Genomic DNA, 20,657 nt, shown 5'->3' with positions numbered 1-20,657 from the left:
TTTCTATCATGCATACACCCTCGCCCATGCTACCTCTCTCTGACACACGTCCCTTCAGCACAGGCTCCCTCTGTCCTTCTCTGTCACACACACACACACTCACGCAGGCTCTTTTCTATCATGCATACACCCTCGCCCATGCTACCTCTCTCTGACACACGTCCCTTCAGCACAGGCTCCCTCTGTCCTTCTCTGTCACACACACACACACTCACGCAGGCTCTTTTCTATCATGCATACACCCTCGCCCATGCTACCTCTCTCTGACACACGTCCCTTCAGCACAGGCTCCCTCTGTCCTTCTCTGTCACACACACACACACTCACGCAGGCTCTTTTCTATCATGCATACACCCTCGCCCATGCTACCTCTCTCTGACACACGTCCCTTCAGCACAGGCTCCCTCTGTCCTTCTCTGTCACACACACACACACTCACGCAGGCTCTTTTCTATCATGCATACACCCTCACCCATGCTACCTCTGACATACGTCCCTTCAGCACAGGTTTCCTGTACATACCTGGATGATTCCAGACTCCTGGGTTTTGCCTCCCCTCCAGCAGATGGAGACAGAGTAGTTTTAACAGACTCCGTCCTATCCCCCTGAGGTGCCACCTGGAGTCTGTCAGTATTTCTCTGTCTCCAGCAGATGGAGGTGCAAACCTTTAGTCTGGGTTTAGTGCTAGGTTTTTAGTTTTGTTGGTATTCGTTCCTTAGGGAATCTTAAAAAAAAAAAAGAGCGAGAAGATATCGCTTTAAGCCTCCCAGGGGGTTGCTAGGTCCTGGTGGGACCATCCCCCCTGGTAGCATAGGCTCTGGAGCAGAGGGTTGGGAGCCCTGTAACTGCCCGCAGCTGAGGGTGATACCGGGGAGCCCGGTTCACTCACCCTCTGAAGATCTGCACACAGGACAAAACAACGCTGAGGTGATTTATTTAATTTCTGAGCCGGCCTAACTTTCTCTTTCGGCCCTCCTTCCTTCCTACGCCGTTTTCGCCGTCCTTTTCAGTTCCTAAGAGCTCCTGGGGGTTTGTCTTGGTCGCGCTGGTTCTTTTTTCGGGCCCCGATCCTAATTTAGCCCGGAGATCATGCAGCATGGTGCGGCCTGCAGGCCGGAGTTTGTACCGGGTGCTTGTCAGGAGGGGAAGGCTCTTCGGGGAAGCCGATTCCGGCGAAATCGCATCGCAGCAGCTCTAGAGCACGCAGGGACCCTGGGAGGGTAGAACTGCTGCAGCAGCCTCAGGACCCTTTTCTTCTCAGCGCAGGTACTGAAGCCTTACTGCGAACGTTCAGGAAGCAGGAGAAGGCTGCCCTAGGGGAGGGGAGCTCTCTGCCACCTCTTTCGCCGCGTCCTGCTGCCCCTGGGGGGGTGACTTGCAGGCAGCGCAGATCTCTTCCTCAGAGGAAGAACAGGAGAAGGAATCGGATGAGTCGTCTTCCTTGTTATCCCTTGATTGTTTTGTTGCTGCATAAAGCCTTCAAAGCACGAAAAGCAGCAAAGAGCCAGGGTACTAAGGTACCCCATGAGGTCCCGCCGTCGCTGGGGGCTGGGACAGGAGCTTCATCACTCCACAAGCGAACCAAGTCACACAGTGGCATAGAAGCCCCCAAGGCCAAACGCCCTTTCCAGTCCTTTTCCTGTCAGGTGGACAGTTCAGATACAGACAGGGCGGATGAAGGTGAGTCTCCTCCGCAAGCCCCTGGTGAGGGACCGGATGCTGATCAGGATCACCAGCTCCAGCCGGCCAAGCCAGAAGACGCACCTTTAGTGGAGAGTGATGATCCAAAAGTGGTCTGCCTGTTCAGAAGGGATGAGCTCGGTCCACTTATCCCAGCTATTCTGGAGGAGCTGGGCATTGAGGTTCCTCCGGAGGACTCACGGTTTGGGGCTATGGATCTAGTGATGGTGGGCCTCAGGAGTCCAGCTCGATCTTTTCCGTTCCATAAGTCAGTTACGGATCTTTTGTTTAAGGAGGGGACACTCTGGCCCTTGGTTTAAAGGTAAGTTGGGCTATGGACAAGTTATATCCACTTCCGGAGGAAGCGCTGGACCTCTTTAAGGTCCCTAAGGTGGACACCGCGGTCTCAGCCATGACCAAGAAAACCACCATCCCAGTAACAGGAGCCACTGCCCTGAAGGATTTGCAGGATCGCAAATTGGAGTTGCAGCTTAAAAAGATTTTTGAGGTTTCGGCCCTAGGAGTCTGGGCAGCTATGTGCAGCAGTTTCGCACTACGAGTCAGTCTCCACTGGGTTCAGGATTTGCAAGCAGCAGCATCCCTTTCTGCGAGTTGAGGCGGTGCAAGCTTACAGTGCTGAAGCGCTTTATGATCTGTTGCGGACTTCTGGCTGGACTATGGTCTCTGCCGTGTCCTCCCGCAGGCTCCTCTGGCTTAGACACTGGGCTGCGGATGTTTCCTCTAAGGCTTAACTGAGTTCCTTACCCTTCAAGGGTAAGCTGCTTTTCGGGCAACAATTGAAGGACATGATAAAATCTCTGGGGGAGAATAAAGTCCATAGGTTGCCGGAGGATAGACCCAGGACAAGAGAATCCTTTCTTCAACGGGCGAGATTTCGGGGAAATCGCCATTTCGCTCTTCACGTTCTGCCGGTTTGTCCTTTCGACAGGGTCCCGGCCACCAATCTTCTTGGAATCAGTCCTTTCGAGGGCACTGGCCTGCCAGAGATGGAGCCCCACCATCTCATGGGGGTCCCATGTCGGCGCAATGAAGCGAGGCCGGTCCACTCTTCCGTCCCAAGAATAGAGGGGAGGTCATCCCTTTTTCAAGAAGAGTGGACCAACTTAACCTCAGATCAGTGGGTCCTCAGAATAGTAGAACACGGTTACGTGTTAGATTTTGCTCGGCTGATCCTCGAGCGGAACATGGTTTCCCCATGCGGGTACCACCACAAACACCAGACGGTTACAGGACCTAGGCGCCATAGTTCTGGTACCCGCAGGAGAGCTCAGGTGAGGGCGCTACTCCATCTACTTCATGGTGCCCAAGAAGGAGGGCACCTTCCGTCCCATCCTAGACTTAAAGAGAGTCTATCGGACTCTGAAGGTGCTTCGTTTTCTGATGGAAAAACTTCGCTCAGTGATAGCATCTGTACACAAAGGGGAATTCCTAGCATCTCTAGATCTGACAGAACCTTACTTGCACATTCCTATACGCCCAGATCATCAGAAATATCTGCAGTTTGCGATCCTGGGCCATCATTTTCAATTTTGCATGCTACCATTCGGTCTGGCGATGGCGCCCAGAGTCTTCACCAAGGTAATGATGATTGCGGCGGCGGCCCTGCGAAAGGAGGGGATTTTGGTACACCCTACCTGGACGTTTGGCTGATTCGAGCGAAGTCAGAACACCTTTGCAGGGCAACAGTGCAGAGGGTGCTACAGATGTTGAGCTTGTTGGGTGGTCAATCCCGACAAGTCACCTGGTTTCTTCCCAGTCCTTGGAGTTTTTGGGTGCTCAGTTCAACACACTCTTGGGAAAGGTTTTCCTTACCGAGGAAAGATTGTCCAAGCTTCTCACTCAGGTGGCATCCTTGCAATCCATGCCTCGTCCCAGGGTCTGGGATTATTTGCAGGTCCTTGGTTCGGTGGCGTCCACTCTTGAACTGGTGCCCTGGGCCTTTGCGCATTTGCGTCCTCTTCAGTCAGCCTTGCTCTCCCGGTGGAATCCGCTCCCCAAACAGTTTCATCTTCTCCTCCCACTGATGGATTCGGCACGGTCCAGTCTTCTTTGGTGGCTGTGTCCAGACAATTTACGATGGGGTGTGGATTTGGAAATTCCCTCCTGGATAGAGGTAACCACCGATGCCAGCCTCTCCGGGTGGGGAGCGGTTTGTCTAGGAATGGCAGTGCAAGGTCAGTGGACAAGGTCGGAGTCTTCTTGGTCGATCGATCAGTTAGAGACCAGAGCAGTTTGGTTGGTGCTACAGGCCCTCCTTCCCTTAGTAGAGGGGAGATCAGTGCAGATTATCTCCGACAGTGGCTTACATCAATCGTCAGGGCAGAACTCTGAGGAGTCAGGTGGCGATGGAGGCTCAACTTTTAATCAGCTGAGTGGAACAGCACCTGTACAGGATAGCAGCCTCTCACATTGCCAGAGTGGACAATGTGCAGGACGATTTTTCTCAGCCACCACCAGTTAGATCCAGGAGAGTAGGAACTCTGACTAAGCTTTCAGTCTCCTGTGCAACCGATGGTCCAGGCCCATGATGGACATGATGGCTACGTATCGCAATGCCAAAGATCCTCGATTTTTCAGTCATCGAAGAGAGCCAGGAGCGGAAGGTGTAGACGCTCTGGTACTTCCCTGGCCAAAGGACATTCTGTTGTACGTCTTTCCGCCATTGCCGTTGGTTGGCAAGGTTTTACGCCGCATCGAGGTTCATTCGGGTAAGGTGATACTCGTCGCGCCAGAGTGGCCAAGGCGCCCTTGGTTTGTGGACCTTTTCAATCTGGCGGTAGATGGCCCGCTGAGATTTCATCCGTCCCCGAGTCTGCTGCGACAAGGTCCCATTTATTTCACAGAGGTAGATTGCTTTTGTCTAGTGGCATGGCTTTTGAAAGGCGGAGATTGAGAAATAAGGGTTACTCGTCGTCTGAGATTACTATGCTTTTGCAGTCCTGTAAAACTTCTACCTCCATAGCCTACGTCAGAGTTTGGGGTATTTTCAAGGACTGGTGCCTGAACCACGCGGTGGTGGAGTCCAGGGCTACTATTCCAGATGTTCTGGCCTTTCTGCAGGCAGGTCTAGCCTTCAATTCCCTACGAGTTCAGGTGGTAGCCCTTGGTAGTTTTCAGGGAAAGGTACAGGGCCTCGCTCTAGCGTCTCATCTAGATGTGGTTCGTTTTCTGCTTGGTGTTAAATATCTTCGTCCTCCGATTCGGAACCCCTGTCCTTCGTGGAAGCTCAACCTGGTTCTCCGTGCCCTTTGTAATGCGCCTTTCAAGCCGCTGAAGCGGGCGACCTTGAAAGATCTGACATTGAAGGTCGTTTTCCTCGTGGCTATTGTATCAGCACAGTGTGTTTCAGAGCTACAGGCCTTATCTTGTCGGGAGCCCTTCTAAAGGATTTCTAACGAAGGAGTTTCTTTACGAACGGTTTCCTCCTTTCTTCTGAAAGTAGTGTCCTCTTAATTTGAATCAGACAATGGAGTTCCCGTCCTTGGTGGGCCTAGATCTTTCTACTTCCGAGTCTAGGGAGGTCACGAACGGTTTCTGTCTTTCAGACCATCTGTTTGTCCTATGGAGTGGTCCCAGGAAGGGTCAGAAAGCTTCAAGGGCCACCATTGCACGCTGGGTGAAGGAAGCTATTGCTTCGGCTTACCTAGTTCAGTGCTGCCTGATTCCGGTCGGTCTCCAGGCTCATTCTGCTAGATCGCAGGCAACGTCGTAGTCGGAATGTCAGGTGTCGCCGCAGATTTGTCGAGCAGCTATGTGGAAATCTCCACACACTTTGCTAGGCAGTACCATCTAGAGGTCCGGGCCCTAGAGCCCGGTTCCTTCGGGACCAGTGTTCTCCGAGCGGGACTCTCTGTCTCACCCTGGTTAGGGAAGCTTTGGTACATCCCAGGAGTCTGGACTGATCTGGGTACGTACAGGGAAAGGAAAATGCGTCCTTACCTGCTAATTTTCGTTCCTGTAGTACCATGGATCAGTCCAGAGTCCCACCCATTGGGAAATGGAGAGTCCGCTCAGCTGGTTGATATTCATATTCTGCAGATTTATTCAATGCATTTTGATATTGTGCACTCACCTTCAAAGGGTAACAGAATGGGCATGTTTTCATTCCCTCTGCTCTACAAGGGGGGGGGGGGGGGGAATTTTGGTTGTATTAGTTTTTCTCTGCTTGGGTACAGTGTAATACTGACAGACTCTAGGTGGCACCTCAAGGGTATAGGATGGAGTCCGTTAAAACTTCTCTGTCTCCATCTGCTGGAGGGGAGTCTGGACTGATCCGTGGTACTACAGGAACAAAAATTAGCAGGTAAGAACCAATTTTCTTCTCCCTCTCACAGACCTGTCCCTTTAGCACAGGCTCTCTCACACATGTCCCCTAACCACAGGTGCCCTCTCTCTCTCACACACACACATACCTTCAGCACAGGCTCCCTCTCTCTCACACACACACACACACCTTCAGCACAGGCTCCCTCTCTCTCTCACACACACACACACACACACACACCTTCAGCACAGGCTCCCTCTCTCTCTCACACACACACACACACCTTCAGCACAGGCTCCCTCTCTCTCTCACACACACACACACACCTTCAGCACAGGCTCCCTCTCTCTCTCACACACACACACACCTTCAGCACAGGCTCCCTCTCTCACACACACACACCTTCAGCACAGGCTCCCTCTCTCTCACACACACACACACACAACCTTCAGCACAGGCTCCCTCTCTCTCACACACACACACCTTCAGCACAGGCTCCCTCTCTCTCACACACACACACCTTCAGCACAGGCTCCCTCTCTCACACACACACACACACCTTCAGCACAGGCTCCTTCTTTCTCTCATACATACACATTCCTTCACAGTCTCATCAAGACTCTCTCTCTCTGGTGCACACACACCTCTACAATACAGCCTTGCAGTCTCTAACACAAACAACCTCTACCCACAGACTGACTCTCACCGGGGCCTGCTCCACTTGCGGCATGCCAGGACTTGCACCTCCATCTTAGCCATAGGTGAGATGGGCTCCGCTGGAGGATATTGGGATCTGCTCCAAATTCTGCGCAGAAGGGGAATTCCACCAGCAGTAGATGTGCTGTTTGTTCTGCTGGGATATTTTGTGTGTGCTGTTTATTTCTCATTTACAACCGGTGCCTAGCACTGTTGGCATTTCGGCGCAAGCTTTATCTGTTGACAAGCCAGCTGTTCCTTCACGATTGTAGTTTGGGAACGATTTTCGTCCTGTTAAATGGTCAGTGGGTTATTAGAGCGAGTGCTGGATCAAGATACGTAACCCACCAAGTCAAGTTACAGCACTGTCGTTCTTACATAGCTTCCGATCGGCAGTGGGCCTTCATGCTGATTTAGGCTGCAAGCTTGATTTGAATCTAGCCCCACATAAAAAAGGGAATATGAAACATGAAAAAGTACTGACTTTGTCTATCAGAATATATACAGTTGGACGATAACTTTCAAACCGGCGTGCGTACACATATTTGCACGTGTCAGCCCACGCCCAGGGAAGCAGCCATTTTATAATATACATGCGCATGTTCTAAAATAGCCTGGCCCCGCACCTGTGTGTGCCCAATTTTAAGTGGCTGTCTGCATGTGCATGCAAATGCCACTTCTACCATGTAAAGCGGGGAATTTTAAAAGAGGCGGACGGTGATGTCGTTATTCCCGGTTTTACCAGTTCATCCAGTTAAGAGCGAGAGCCTCCAAACGTGCCTAGTTTAATCGCCTTCCCCCCCCCCCCCCAGCGCTGCCTGTTTTTCTTTATTTGTAACTTGCAGGTTATCCATAGCAGAAGTAAAGTTACAGGACAGGGAGCCTCGCCCCCATCGCATGAGTATACGCACATCTCGGGTTCACACCCAGCAAGTCCCATGCCTCTTGCCCCTTTTTGAAAACTTCAGCGATGTGCGTGCTCCGTGAGATCTCCGCGTATCTTGGCAGCTTTTAAAATCCACGCGGTGCGTGCAAGCCCAACATCTTCACACATCCCCTAATTAAAGCACAGGGTAGGCTTCTAACATTCACCGGTTAATGGAGGTTAATAAAAAGAGCAAACACCTTGTAGGGGAATACTAGTTTATTGGCCTAACAATGCATTTATGATTGATCCTGTCACCAGGTCAGCGCACAAATAAAATCTCCCTATAAGGAATGCAAATTCAGGTTTAATTAACCTTTAATCACGTCATTTCAGATAAAGCCTTTTTTATTTGTAAGATAAGAAGGTAGATATTGTCTGTCCTTTCTCCATAACAGTCAAAGCTTTGCATTTGCAAAATGAGGTAAGAAGCAGAACGCTACGCTGACCCTTCCCAGGAGTGCAAATTTAAAAAAAATCATTCTGATTCTTAAAAGCTGCAGCAATTGCATTTAAAGATATGCAAAATTCATCCCTTTGTGTTACCAGACTGAAGGCCGGTGTCTTTCCCTTTCAACAGGCAGCATAAGATGCTGACCATGCACAGCATTAAGACAAACGCATGGTTTACATATAAGTAATGAAATTGTCCCAGGCAGAAGGATAAAGAAAACCGCTGCACATATTCGCAGGAGCAACTGAAGTGAAGGCAGATTTGCTGCAGAGATTCCACCTTCCTTCCAGCCGGGGCCTGCAATCACTGGTTTTGCCTCGGTTTCCAAGGGCCAGATGCTGCTCAGTTTGGACTCTTACCGCCACCCAAGAGGACAGAGGCAAGGCAGATCATCAGTAACCCACAGTCCATCCCAAAAGCCCCGACACGATTGGCAATAGGCAGACTAGCAAGAAAAATGCTGATGATGAGAACTTCCATTTACGCAGAACAGTGTTGGTCCTTAGCAGCGTGAGTCACAACCCAGGTGTCCTGGACTGATCCTGGTACGTACAGGGAATAAAACTTTTTAAATGAATTAAAAGAAATACCACCCCAAGCAGATCCTCCTCCCCTTTTAAGTGGGACAAATGATGCCAAAACTAGTCTTTTCGTTCATGGGCAGGATCCCTCCGGGACGTTTGTAATGGCGCATGGCTTCTTGGCAGAGCCCAGCTTCTAATTTTTAGCCGGCGTTTGGGTCGCCTTTTCCAAATGCGAGCGCAAGGCCCATTCCAGTGCAGGCCGCGCGGCTATCTCCCTGCCCCAGCGGCAAGAATCCTTAGCAGGGATAGAAAGGAGAAGGTGAGAGAGGTCAGCAAGCAGCTAATGAACCCCCCCAGGGCTTTGTGAGGGTTTAAAGTCAGCATCAAGGTAGGATGGGATCCCCATAGGCACAATCCTCTTCTAGAGCCAGATTGTAATCTGTGCCTTTTCCTCCTTTGTAAGCACTGGTCACAATCCGGAGCCAGCCCTTTTCACCCTAGAAGATAGAAATGAGGGTAAGCAACAGCTGTAAAGCTTAACTCACAACAACTTTCAGCCTTGAGTGCACATCTGATCTTTTGCACAGCATTCCTGTTTTTCATAGCCGCAGCGGGAGCCTTGAAATGCACAGAGGTGGCTGCAGGCTCCTCGTGTCTGACGGGAGCAAACAAACACCCGATGTCACTGTCATCTCCGGTGCTGCTCAAGTGTTCATCTTATCAACTGGCACATGAAAGTCGGAGCCAGCGAAGCGAGGCCTCGAGCCTGCCCCGACGGGTTTCTTATTACCGCAGGCTGAGATACAGCCCTGTGACCCTCAGAAGAAAGGCACGAGCTGACCACGTGGGCTGCAGCTGTGCGGTTTCTTCTGCCCCCAGTCCATGGCACAGTTACTGACTCGGACACAAGTCATTTAAGGTCTCCATGCAGGTAATACTCACCCAGGGCTCTCCCCAGGAGTTACGCACAATCCAGTACTCAATCCCACTCTCGTCAACGCCCCAACCAGCCACCGATACTATGTGGTTGACAAAAGCACTAGGATTATATTCAGCATAGAGTCCCCCAGTATAGGCATCCAGCTTTGGGGTGGCCATTATACCACAGCTAAAAGGAAAAAAAAAAAATCAAGGATTTTAGTTTCAAAATATAAACGAGAAACAATCTGCCCTGCCGAGACGGACATGGCAGAGCCTAGCTGTAGAGGTTTCAGTTCTGCTGAACTAACGTCTGGGATCTTTGCATAGGCTGTAGGCCTTCCCTCGCTGAGTTGCATCTCACACTGCACGAGACCAATGGGACGTTAGGGTCCTCCAGGCTGCACTTGTATGAAGCACAGAGCCTCCCTGCACGCCTCACATCTACTGAAGTCTGAGCATACGCTGAGCTGAATCCCCTGGCCGCAGGGGTTAGGGGTCAGCCAGGTAGCAGAGGATGAAGGGCCCCGTACTTGGACAAGAGAAAGCACTGAAGGCTTTGGTTGAAGAAGCAGCAGCAGCTTCCCTGCCAAAGACAAATGCGATGGCAGAAAGAGCCCATTACAGCCCACGGAGCCTGCCCCTCCACCCCAGCTAAGGTGTGTCAGGCAGCTGGCAGGCTATTGGGGGGGGGGGGGGGTTACCCCTGTCTTTCTATACACGGCTGCTGGCACGTTTTTCAAAATACCTCCAGGCCATTTCAATTTTATCGTCTTCCTGCTTAATGTTCATCTGTTTCTAAAGCTACAAACCTTTTCCTACCCAGCTAAATCCTAGCGCAGGGTTTTATGTAGGGAAGCACCCCCCACTGCAAGAAAAGCGGTTAATGGGCTGAGTGAAGGGCCTGCCTTCCCTCCTGTCACCTGATGGGGCCGTTGGCATAGATCTCCGCCATCATCTTCTGCCTGCCGCTCACCGAACCGTAGTCCCCCACCTGCCAGCGCGTGTAGTTCTTTATCCAGTGACACTGGCCGAAGGTCACGCATGTTCCGCACTGATTGAACTTGTTACATTCTGCAAAACCAAAATGCAGACCTTAGAATGCATTGGGTGCGATTCCTGGCGAGAATCCTAAACACGTCCATCCAACTAGGGCCCCCTGTATCTGAACTGGAGGCTTCTCCCTGGCCACCCTGTGCCCTCTTCAGTCCCAACACCACGCCACGTTTAGGCAGAGGGCTGGGGTAGCACCAGGGTGAGACCTGCCATCCCCAAAATTAGGAAAATAAACTTCAGAATTGTTGCTTCCTTGGGAGGTTGCATAAGCTTGCAGGAGCCTCGTGCTAGTTTTTCTGAAAACCATTTTAGTAAGGCACTTTTGTGAGTGCGTGTACTAGTGCCCGCTGCAACTATCCTGCACATAGCGCCATCCTCCATGATCCCTCCGCCCTCCCATGGGCGCTCGTGCTCCTCGTCCCATCCACTTGCTGAGGGGCGGGGGCAGCTGTCGGATAAATCAGATGCTGGAAGTGACACACCCCCGGTCTGCTTTTCACGATATCTCCAATAAATATGCATGAGAAATATTTGCATGCATAGGAGTGTGCGTGCAAATAAATCTGCATATTCATGAGAGAGATCCTGAAACCTGGCTGGCTGGGGGCACCCCTGAGAAATACTACAGGAAGCAGCCGCGTGCTTTGTGCGCCCTGACTGACGTCAGTAGGCTCTGCGCGCTCTCATCCCCTACTCTGGTCCTTGGCTTGGTAGTTGTTGCAGGTCTCGTCCGGGATGCCGCTGTCGTGGGCGTACTCCCAGACCCCGCTGTGGTCGCCTCCCTCACAGGACCCCGCGTTCCCACAGTCTATGACATTCTGCACGGAGAGGTAGGCGGACGGCCAGGCCGCTCGGCGTTTTATGTTGATGCGATCTGAAATGGAAAGCGTTTGCTGTTATTGGGGGGGGGGGGGGGAAGCCCAGCAGGTGCCTACATATGCCCCCCCCCCTGCCCCTACAAACAGGAGAGTTCAGAAAAGGTTTTTAGTGAGGGCAACCGCACCCAACTATCGTCCAAAGGGACAAAAAAAAAAAACCAAATTCCCCAGAATTGTGCAAGAATGGCCAGGGACACTGGAAGACTGCACGTGGGAAAGCAAGAACCGTTTTCGGACCGTGCTGCAGCTTTTCCAGCGTTTTCTGCAGTCGTTTTGCCCAGGGCCGCCATACTCTGGTGTAAGGAGACTTCCTTACAGATTCCCCAGTGCCCCTGCCACGCTAACTGCAGCATTAGCTGACTTTCCCCAACGAGCCGGGGCTGGAGGAGCAGATCAGCACTTAAGCTGCAGGGTGTTTCTGAGCTGAAGCTTTGCATGCACTACGGCTCCCGCAGAAGTACCGCCCGGGAATGCCATTCTTGCTAAGCATCTCCCAACACGATGTGAAGTCACAGGAAAAATCCGCCCGGGTACCTGCCAAGGCACTAGTGCTCCCGTGAGCCCAGCAGGATCCGCAGTACTGGGGGATGTGTTGGTTCCGGGTGGTACTGACAAAATTGGTTCCATTTACATCTCGCCAGTCCCAGCTTTTTGGCAGGCTGGAAATATCCAGGTACTCATGAGGTCGGGGGTAATTTCTACATTAAAAAAAAAAAGAGACAAAGCAAAAGAATATCCAAGGATGGCTTAGGTAAGTGGGAAGCAAAAGACCCTGAAGTCCCCGCATTCTGGAAACAGGAAAACTTTTAAGAAGCAAATACTTAGTAGAATGAATTTTGCTCTGGGATTGTAACACTCTGGCAATTACTGGCCAGCAAATATTTCAGCAGGAAGTCGTTTGGGTTTTTGTGTTGAGAGCAGCCTGCATTGCGCAGCTTTGAACAGCAGCTTGATAGGGCACTAGCCCATGAATACAAGCTCACTTCCCCTTGTGCCTGTCTGATTCACTTCCCTCAAATCTCTACCAGTGACTGAGCCCAGTCATTGCCGCGTGAGGGGAAAAAAAAAAAGAAAAAAACCTTTAGGGAACTGCCTCATCAGACTTCATTTTAAGAACTTAAGACATATTTCAGTGCAATCCATGAAAGCCTTCCTCCACCATGATGCATGGCAATAGATTACTATTTCCCTCCCGCCTCAGGGCTGAACTGCTTTAGGAAGCTCAGGCATTGTTCACAAAGGACGTTTTCTTAAAGCACATAAGACAGGGCCTTCCCAAAACCTTTAGCTGGGGTCAGGAGTGCCTCAAGGGCCAGAACTCTTCAGGCAGCAGCGCTGGTAGTGGAAGTCAGCCTGGGGCCTCGGAGCCAGCAGGCACTCGGAGGCCCTGCCCTTCCTTGCATGAGGAGAGATCAGGACCAGCGGCAGGGTCGGTGAAGGTGACATATTGACCTTTCATTCCTGATGCTGCCGCCACTTGCAGATCAAAGCCGGGTTTGGGAGCAGCCAGGAGGGGAGGGGGTGGGCTGAGTGTGCACAGGGAGATTGCCACTGCCCTCCTCACTCACCACTACACCTAACCCAAGAGAAAAATGCTGCCTCTGTTAACAGCCTGCCCTCTCTTCCCACCAGTTGTCATCCACTTTTGGCCCAGGGTCACAAGGAAAATGTTGCCACTGACCCTAACCAGGGGGCTGTTTGAAGAGAGAGAGAGAGAGAGATCAGATGCAGGAGGGGTTTGAGAGTTGGATCAGCTGGACGGGGAGGGGGGAGTGACAGAAGATCAACTGAGGTATGGAAGAGGAGCAGGGGGTGAGAGAGAAGGAGAGGAGATGACAGAAGATCAAGTGGGGGCTATAGGGGTGAAAAAGATGGGATGATGAAGGATCAAGTGGGAGTTATAAAAATGGCTGGGAAGTGAGAAAGGATCGGCTGGGATGATATAAAATGGGGTGAGAGGGGATGAGCTGGGGGGCTGTAAGAGGTGCCCAGCTACAGGGGCAGAGGTTTAGAGAGAGGAGATCCTGTGGAGGAGAGAAAGGAGGGACCGGGGGATGGCGGAGGGCGATCCACCCCCTGCCACTTGCTTTGGGCGGCCTCCGGGGGGTCGTATGAGGTTTCATGCGCTAAAATGGGGACCTGCTGGAAAGCTCTGCCGGCTCAGCCCGATGGGGCAAGGCTGGGTGCCCTGGCAGTGCTGTTTTCCTGGAGCATTAAGAGGTGGAGAAAGCAAAGTCTAAGTGGCTGATTATCCTCCCGGAGCCTGCCCTCCCCAAACTTCCCCAGACCTCTGTTAAACTTAAAGCCTTTACATTTTCTGGCATCCGCTTCCAGAACTTCTGGAACGTGGCTCTAGCGCTACTCGGATTGCGCCGGCCCGGGCCCGGCCGCCTGCTGCTGCTGCTGCTAACTCCCCCGGCGCTTCTCCTTCCGCCACGAGAGGACTCCCCCCGACCCCCACGTGGCCTTACCTGACTCCGGGGGGCTTCCTCGCCGCCGGCTTGTAGCACTGCTGCCCCTCCCTGAAGTAGAGGCCGGCGGAAGCCCCGCAGACGAGCAGCAGCAGCTGCAGCACAGCTGGCCGGGCCATGGCGAGTGAAGGAGGCTCATGTGATCGAGCGGTGGCTCGCAGCCCTGCTGACTCACCCTCTGCCGCCGCCGCCGCGGCTTAAAGCTACAGCACAGCCCAGGGTCGGGGGCGAGCCTGCGAACAGGTGCGCGCGCCCCGGGGGAAAGAAAGCAACGCAGGCAAAGGCTACAGAAAGGGGATCCGGGAGGGAAAGAGGAAGCAGTGAGCAACGACTTCCACTCAGCTCAGGCCCCCCCGGGATCGCCGCAATGAATATGCAGGAGGCAGATTTGCATGCGCCGCCTCCGGAGGGCGATGCGAAAAATCAGCGCGGAAAACGGGCCCCTCTAACGCGTGCCCTGCCACCGCTCCTGGGGGCCTGATCAGATATTTAAATAAGGGGGGGGGGGGGGTTCCTCTGCTAAGGAGGAGCTAGGGACAAATGGGCACCCCTGGCGCCTCCTGGGCAGCGGGTGCCCAAGAGAGGTGGCTGTCAGTTTTACTAGTGCAGCCACTTACAGGTCGATACAGTAAGGTCGAGGTAGAAACAGTGCGGCAGTGTCAGGCGCACCCTTCCTCCTCGCACGCACAGTTCTCTTCACTAACTCCCCGATACTCTCCTCTAATCGCATGCAAATGCATGCCGCGGCTGTGAAGCGGTAGGGAAGGGTTATGCCCGCGTAACCCATTTTACTGTATAGGCGCTTAATACAGCGCCTATACAGTAACCTGGGTGCGCTGGTACCTGTCATTTCAAATGACATTTGAAATGACAGGTACCAGGAAGTGTAAAAATCAAAATTTTTAAATACCTGTCAGAGGGCCGCGTGGGTCCAGGCAGCCGGCGGGATCCGGGGGGCCGGTGGTCGCGTGTTAAATCTAGGCCGCGGGCGGGTGGGCGCCTGTTGCGGGTGGACGCGTGTTAGTTTCAGACGGCCGCGTGGGTCCAGGCGGCCGGCGGCGGCGGGAGCTGGGTGGTTGCGTGTTAAATCTAGGCCGCGGGCGGGTGGGCGCCTGTTCCAGGCGGCGGCGGGGGGGACACGCGTTAGTTCGAGGCGGGCGGCGGGCGGCGGGTGGTCGCGTGTTAAATCTAGGCCGGGTCCGCACAGGCGCGCATTCATTCAGTGCCGGTGGGGGCTGCCTCCGGCAGCCCCCACCGGCACTGAATGAATGCGCGCCTGTGCGACCCCTGCGATTCGGCGCTCAAGGCGTGACGTCATGGCATGTGACTGCCTTGAACGCCGAATCACAGGGGTCGCACAGGCGCGCATTCATTCATCCAGGCGGAGGAGCCGGTGGCGAAAGCAGCCGGCTCCTCCGCCTGGATGAATGAATTCATTCACTGCCGGTGGGGGCTGCCTCTCCGGCAGCCCCCACCGGCAGTGAATGAATGAATGCGCGCCTGTGCGGACCCGGCCTAGATTTAACACGCGACCACCCGCCGCCCGCCGGCCGTCTCGAACTAACGCGTGTCCCCCCGCCGCCGCCTGGAACAGGCGCCCACCCGCCCGCGGCCTAGATTTAACACGCGACTACCCGGCTCCCGCCGCCGCCGGCCGCCTGGACCCACGCGGCCCTCCGACAGGTATTTAAAAATTTTTATTTTTTCTTCTGACAGGTTTATGTGTCCCACATCATTACATTTTCTCGATCATCTCTGTATGGCTTTTTTTTTAAATTGTGTTTTATTGTTTTTGAGTGTCTTAAGCGGTGTCGATGGATTTGTTACTAGACTCACAGTCCTAACTCCTACTAGGGGGAGGCGGTAAACTAACACGTTACGGCCGCAGCAAAACAGTGCGTTACTAATGAGAGAACCTGAGTGCCCGTTACGGTATCGGAGGGGAATAGCTAATTCCTTCATTATACAGCTAATTCGTTCATTTACATGCCGGGTGCGGGAAGGGTTACGCGTCTGTTTTAAGAAGCACTACGGATGCGCAAAACTGGAGACTGTATCGCTGGGTTGCCTTGCGCGTCCGAATTGTGCGCAGCGAGCTCGTTACAGACGAGAAATCTTCAACTGAACTTTACTGTATCGAGCATATGGTGGGGATATTAAGTTGGAGGAATGAAAAGGACAGAATGTAAACAACAAAAAAAAATTTTACAAAAAAAGTGTGCACAGGCACAGGTTAGGAAAATAGACGCTCATAAAACTGAGCGTCCCTTTTCCTAACCTGACCACCAGCACACTTTTTTTTGTAATTTATTTTTTTTACATTCTAACCTTTTTGTTCTTCTAACTTAATATCACTTTTTTTTTTTTTGGATCGGGGAGTATAGCTAATAGCCTCATGAACATGCATTTGCATGTGATGAGCACAATTAGTTTTGCGGGGGGGGGGGGGGGGGGGGTGTTGGACGCGCGTTTTGAATGCACTGATCCCCTTATAGCATAAAGGGTTGTTGCGTGCAAATCTCTCTTATGCATATTCTTTGTGGATATCCTGAAAAACAGACCTGCTTGTGGCACTCCGGAGCACGTTACCTATCCCTGCACTAAAGCATCAACTTGCCTGATCCCCCATCTAACTATCGGGCCGATACAGTAATAATCGCGGGAGAGCGCCCACTCTCCTGTGCGCGCAATACAGTAAATTTATTTAAATTAGGGCCGGCAGTAAAAAGAGGCGCTAGGGACACTAGCGCCTCTTTTGGGACGGGAGCGGCGGCTGTCAGTGGGTTTGACAGCCGACGCTCAATTTTACTGGCGTCGGTTCTCGGTTCAGAAACCAGACACCAGCAAAATTGAGCGTCCGGTTTTCAAGCCGCAGGCCTATTTCAAATTTTTTTTTTTTACTTTTTTTAACTTTTGGGACCTCCGACTTAATATCGCCATGATATTAAGTCGGAGGGTACACAGAAAAGCAGTTTTTACTGCTTTTCTGTGCACTTTCCCGGTGCCCGGAGAAATTAGCGCCTACCTTTGGGTGGACGCTAATTTCTGAAAGTAAAATGTGCGGCTTGGCTGCACATTTTACTTACTGAATTGCGCGGGAATGACTAATAGGCCCATCAACATGCATTTGCAAGTTGCGGGCACTATTAGGTTGGGGGGGGGTTGGATGCGCATTTTCAACGGCTTTCTTGTGCTCTGTTACTCTTCCTGCCTACTGGGAGGCTGTTCCATGCATCTACCACCCTTCCTGTGAGGAAATCCTACACCTGGGGGAATTCCGTGCACAAAAACTTAAAATTCTGCAAATAACACAATTTACAAGACAATCTTTAAGTAATTACATTTTAAATTAATACAGAAAAAAGTTATTACTTAAAGATGCAGAATTTTAAATATTTTGAGCAGAATTTCCCTAGAAATTCACTTTAAGTGTCCCTTCCACTCTCTCCCTACTCCCCTGGCCACTTTGCCCTCTCAGGCCCCAACTCCTCCACCTGCCACTATCTCTCCCCTCCACCTCTAGGCTCAACCCCATCCACTCTATCGCCAGTCCCAGAGTTTGACCTCGTTCTCAGTACTGCCCCTCACACAGGCTCTCTCTGTCCCCCTCTATCTCTCTCTCACACACATGCTCCCTCTCTCCAGTGCACATACACACACCCTCATACAGGCTCCCTCACTCTCTTGCACACACACATCCCCTCATACAGGGCCCTCTCTCTTGCATACACACCCACACAAGCTCCCTTTCTCTCTCACGCATAGACCCTCACACAGGCTTCCTATGTCTCTCTCTCACGCATCCCTTCACACAGGCTCTCTCTCACACATATACAATCCCTTCACACAGGCTTGCACCCTCACCTACACACGATCCCTTTTTCATACACACCAGCTCCCAATCTCTCACACTCATACACACTCCTCCACAATCTCTTTATATAGGCTCCCTCTCTCTGGCATCCACACTCAAGCACCCCTCCTGCTCTCTCTCACACCCCCCTGCTTACCCTCCTTGGTCTCTCAATATCTCACCCCCCTCCCCCTCTCTCTCACCCCCTCACCCCCCCTCCCCCCTCTCACACCTTCCTTCCCCTCCCTTCCTCCACTCCCTCCCTCTTCCTTCTCTCTCACCCCCTCCCCTCTCTCACACTCCTCTCCCCCCATACCCCCTCCCCTCCTCCACAACCCCTCCCCCTTCTCTCACACCCTCTCCCCATACCCCCTCCCCTCTCTCACACCCACTCCCCCTCCCTTCTCTCACGCACTCACATCTCTCTACACACATTCACTCTCACCAGGACCTTCATCTACGCCGCGAGTGGAGCACATCCCACAGCATGTGGGGGCCTTCCTCTTGGCCACACATGGCGTGCCAGGGCTTCATCTTCACTGCGAACGGGGCGCTCTATTCGCGGTACGCCAGGGCCTTCATCTTCTATGCCATTTTCTGTGCTCCGCAGTAACGCAGAATTCTCCCAGGACTAGAAAGAGTACTTCTCAGTTTCTCCTTTCAGCTATTTGCTGGCCCCCCCCCCCCCTTCTCAGAATGGCACTGGGAAGCAGATAATTTGGTTTCACAGTCCTGAGGGAAGTCCGAACTCTTTAAACATGCATGGCCTGCACTGGTGCGGAGGGTGAAAGGCTTCCGAGCTTCCAGGAGATCCTCTGGAGTCCCAGCTTTCCTTCCTAACGCCTATTCATCATTGGTTTCTTGAAGTCAAATAACCCATCAATATATTGGAATTAATTCCTGGTATTAGAACGTCAGCCCTTTGGCTGTAACTCAGATCTCACCCACCATAGCTTATATCTATGGATGCAATAGGAAGTGCTTGAAAACATCTTGAGCTCTGCTGACCTTGACGATTGATAATATTCCATTTGCCAGATGTTTCACCTTTACCTAGCTATGTCCCTAAATGGAATAAATTTAACGAAATCTATTTTATGCTTAGGAAAAGGCCCCGGTTCCTGTGCTTTCCTCGGGTGGCTGAGGATGCTTCCAAGTCACTGCATTCTGTGCTTTAGGCATTTTCATTCTTTTCCCTTCTCCACTACTTGTAAGAAGTAAATAATCTTGTTCCGTCTTAAAAACAGAAATTCTATAAATAGACTTATGGCTCCTTTCAGGTCTAAGTGAGCCACGTCGTTTCCCCACAGATTGCGGGCCAGGCTGCGTGCATGGTGCCGGCTCTGAGATGAATCTGGCATGGGATGTGGCGTCCTGGAGTGTGGGCAGGAATGGAGGCTCCTGACAGAGGCAGAAGGACGGCAGACTTCATTCTTTTTTAACAGATTTATCCCTCCAGCTTTAGCAATGACAGTGCTCGTAATGTCATCGCGTCCCCAATAGGATCTTTTGGCCGTGCATTAACTTCTTGTTCCTTGTCTCAGTAGAGACCAAGTGTGATAATGTGGCTTGTCCAGGGATAGTATGCGGATGAGCTGCAAGTATACCAGAATCTGGACTATTGGTCACAGGCGCGCGGAGTGACACAAGAAGAAGGGCCAGTGGGTCACACTGTCCTCAGCGGGTCCACAATCATGGCAGGAACAGGGATGAAGTGTCAATGGTTAAACATGGAGAGGCTGTGGCTGAGCTACTGGTGCATTCTTGTGAGGGACACCAGCCATTCGCTCCCAAAGGGGATTGGCGGGTGTCCCTCCAAAAGTACATGTAACCCGATTTATGTGCACACAAAAAGAATAGGCACTCCGGGTGGCAGAGATGGGATTTCTGCACATCCTTTCAATTAAAAAGAAACAAAAAACATGCGGATAAATTATCCTGCATAAGTTATGCTTTCTTTGTGCAGCTGAGTTTGTGTTTTCAAAGCAAATTTAGGCACATAAGTTTGCATTGGAAATTGGTGTAACTTATGCACAGAGCTGCCACATAAGGGCCTTGATATCACAAATTGACCCTCTGTGACCATAGGAGACTCAGACTTAGAATGGAGGCTCATTTCCAGCGATAGGTTTTATAAGACCTTTCTTTTTATTTTGTTCTTTTATTGTTTCACCCTTGATTTGTTTTTGCTTTGAATTGTAATTGTGTTTATAGTATCATTTATTTATTTATTTATTTATTTATTTATTTATTTATATATCCTTATATACCGACTTTCAAGTTCATTTCAAGGCGGTTTACAATAAAATTGAGTTGCAGTAGCAAAACTCAAGTAAATACACAAACATATAACATATCCTGATGCTTCTTACATGGCCATTATATAATTAAACTAGAACATATTACAAAATTATCATATATTTGCATATAGTTTTATTGTACATTCTGGTTTTATAATCTGTGTTTACGTTTATAAATGCTTTATTTTATTGTTTATCCATTTAATATAAACTGGTTAATTTGTTATTTTATGTAGAATCAGTTGCCAGAGCACAGTTGTCAAGGCGATGAGCATAACGGAGTTTAAAAGACATTTGGACAAGTTTCTGGAAGAAAAGTCCATAACACATTATTAGCCAGGAATACAAAAGAAAGTTATTGCTATCTCTGGGAGAAAGCTACAGGAATTAGATCTGCTTTATGGGACCTGCTGGATACTTGCGACCTGGATTGGCCACTGTTAGAGACAGGATGCTGGGCTCAATGGTCTGACTCAGCATGGCAGTTCTTATATTCTTAAACTAAAGGACACACTGGTAATGTTAGGTAAACGATAAATATTATTATTATTCTAACTGATCAGCTCTTTACAGATTCACAGAAACCTGTCAGAGAGTAGAGAAGAAGAGAAGTTCTC

The 20,657-nt window shown here is 51.2% G+C and overlaps 1 protein-coding gene across 1 annotated transcript; it reads right to left on the bottom strand.

Moving 5' to 3' along the window:
• Positions 1-7,787: 7,787 nt before the first annotated feature.
• LOC115082541 (cathepsin Z-like) lies at positions 7,788-14,201 on the bottom strand. Its single transcript, XM_029586766.1, has 6 exons — positions 13,888-14,201; positions 11,951-12,114; positions 11,233-11,412; positions 10,406-10,556; positions 9,507-9,672; positions 7,788-9,061 (listed from the first exon to the last, which is right to left on the bottom strand). The coding sequence occupies exons 1-6, from the start codon at positions 14,004-14,006 to the stop codon at positions 8,948-8,950; spliced, it is 894 nt and encodes a 297-aa protein (XP_029442626.1). The 5' UTR covers positions 14,007-14,201; the 3' UTR covers positions 7,788-8,947.
• Between the last annotated feature and the right edge of the window lie 6,456 nt (positions 14,202-20,657).

This window comes from Rhinatrema bivittatum, unplaced genomic scaffold, assembly GCF_901001135.1.
Source record: "Rhinatrema bivittatum unplaced genomic scaffold, aRhiBiv1.1, whole genome shotgun sequence".
Lineage (NCBI taxonomy): Eukaryota > Metazoa > Chordata > Amphibia > Gymnophiona > Rhinatrematidae > Rhinatrema > Rhinatrema bivittatum.
This window is presented reverse-complemented; position numbering and strand designations above follow the sequence as displayed.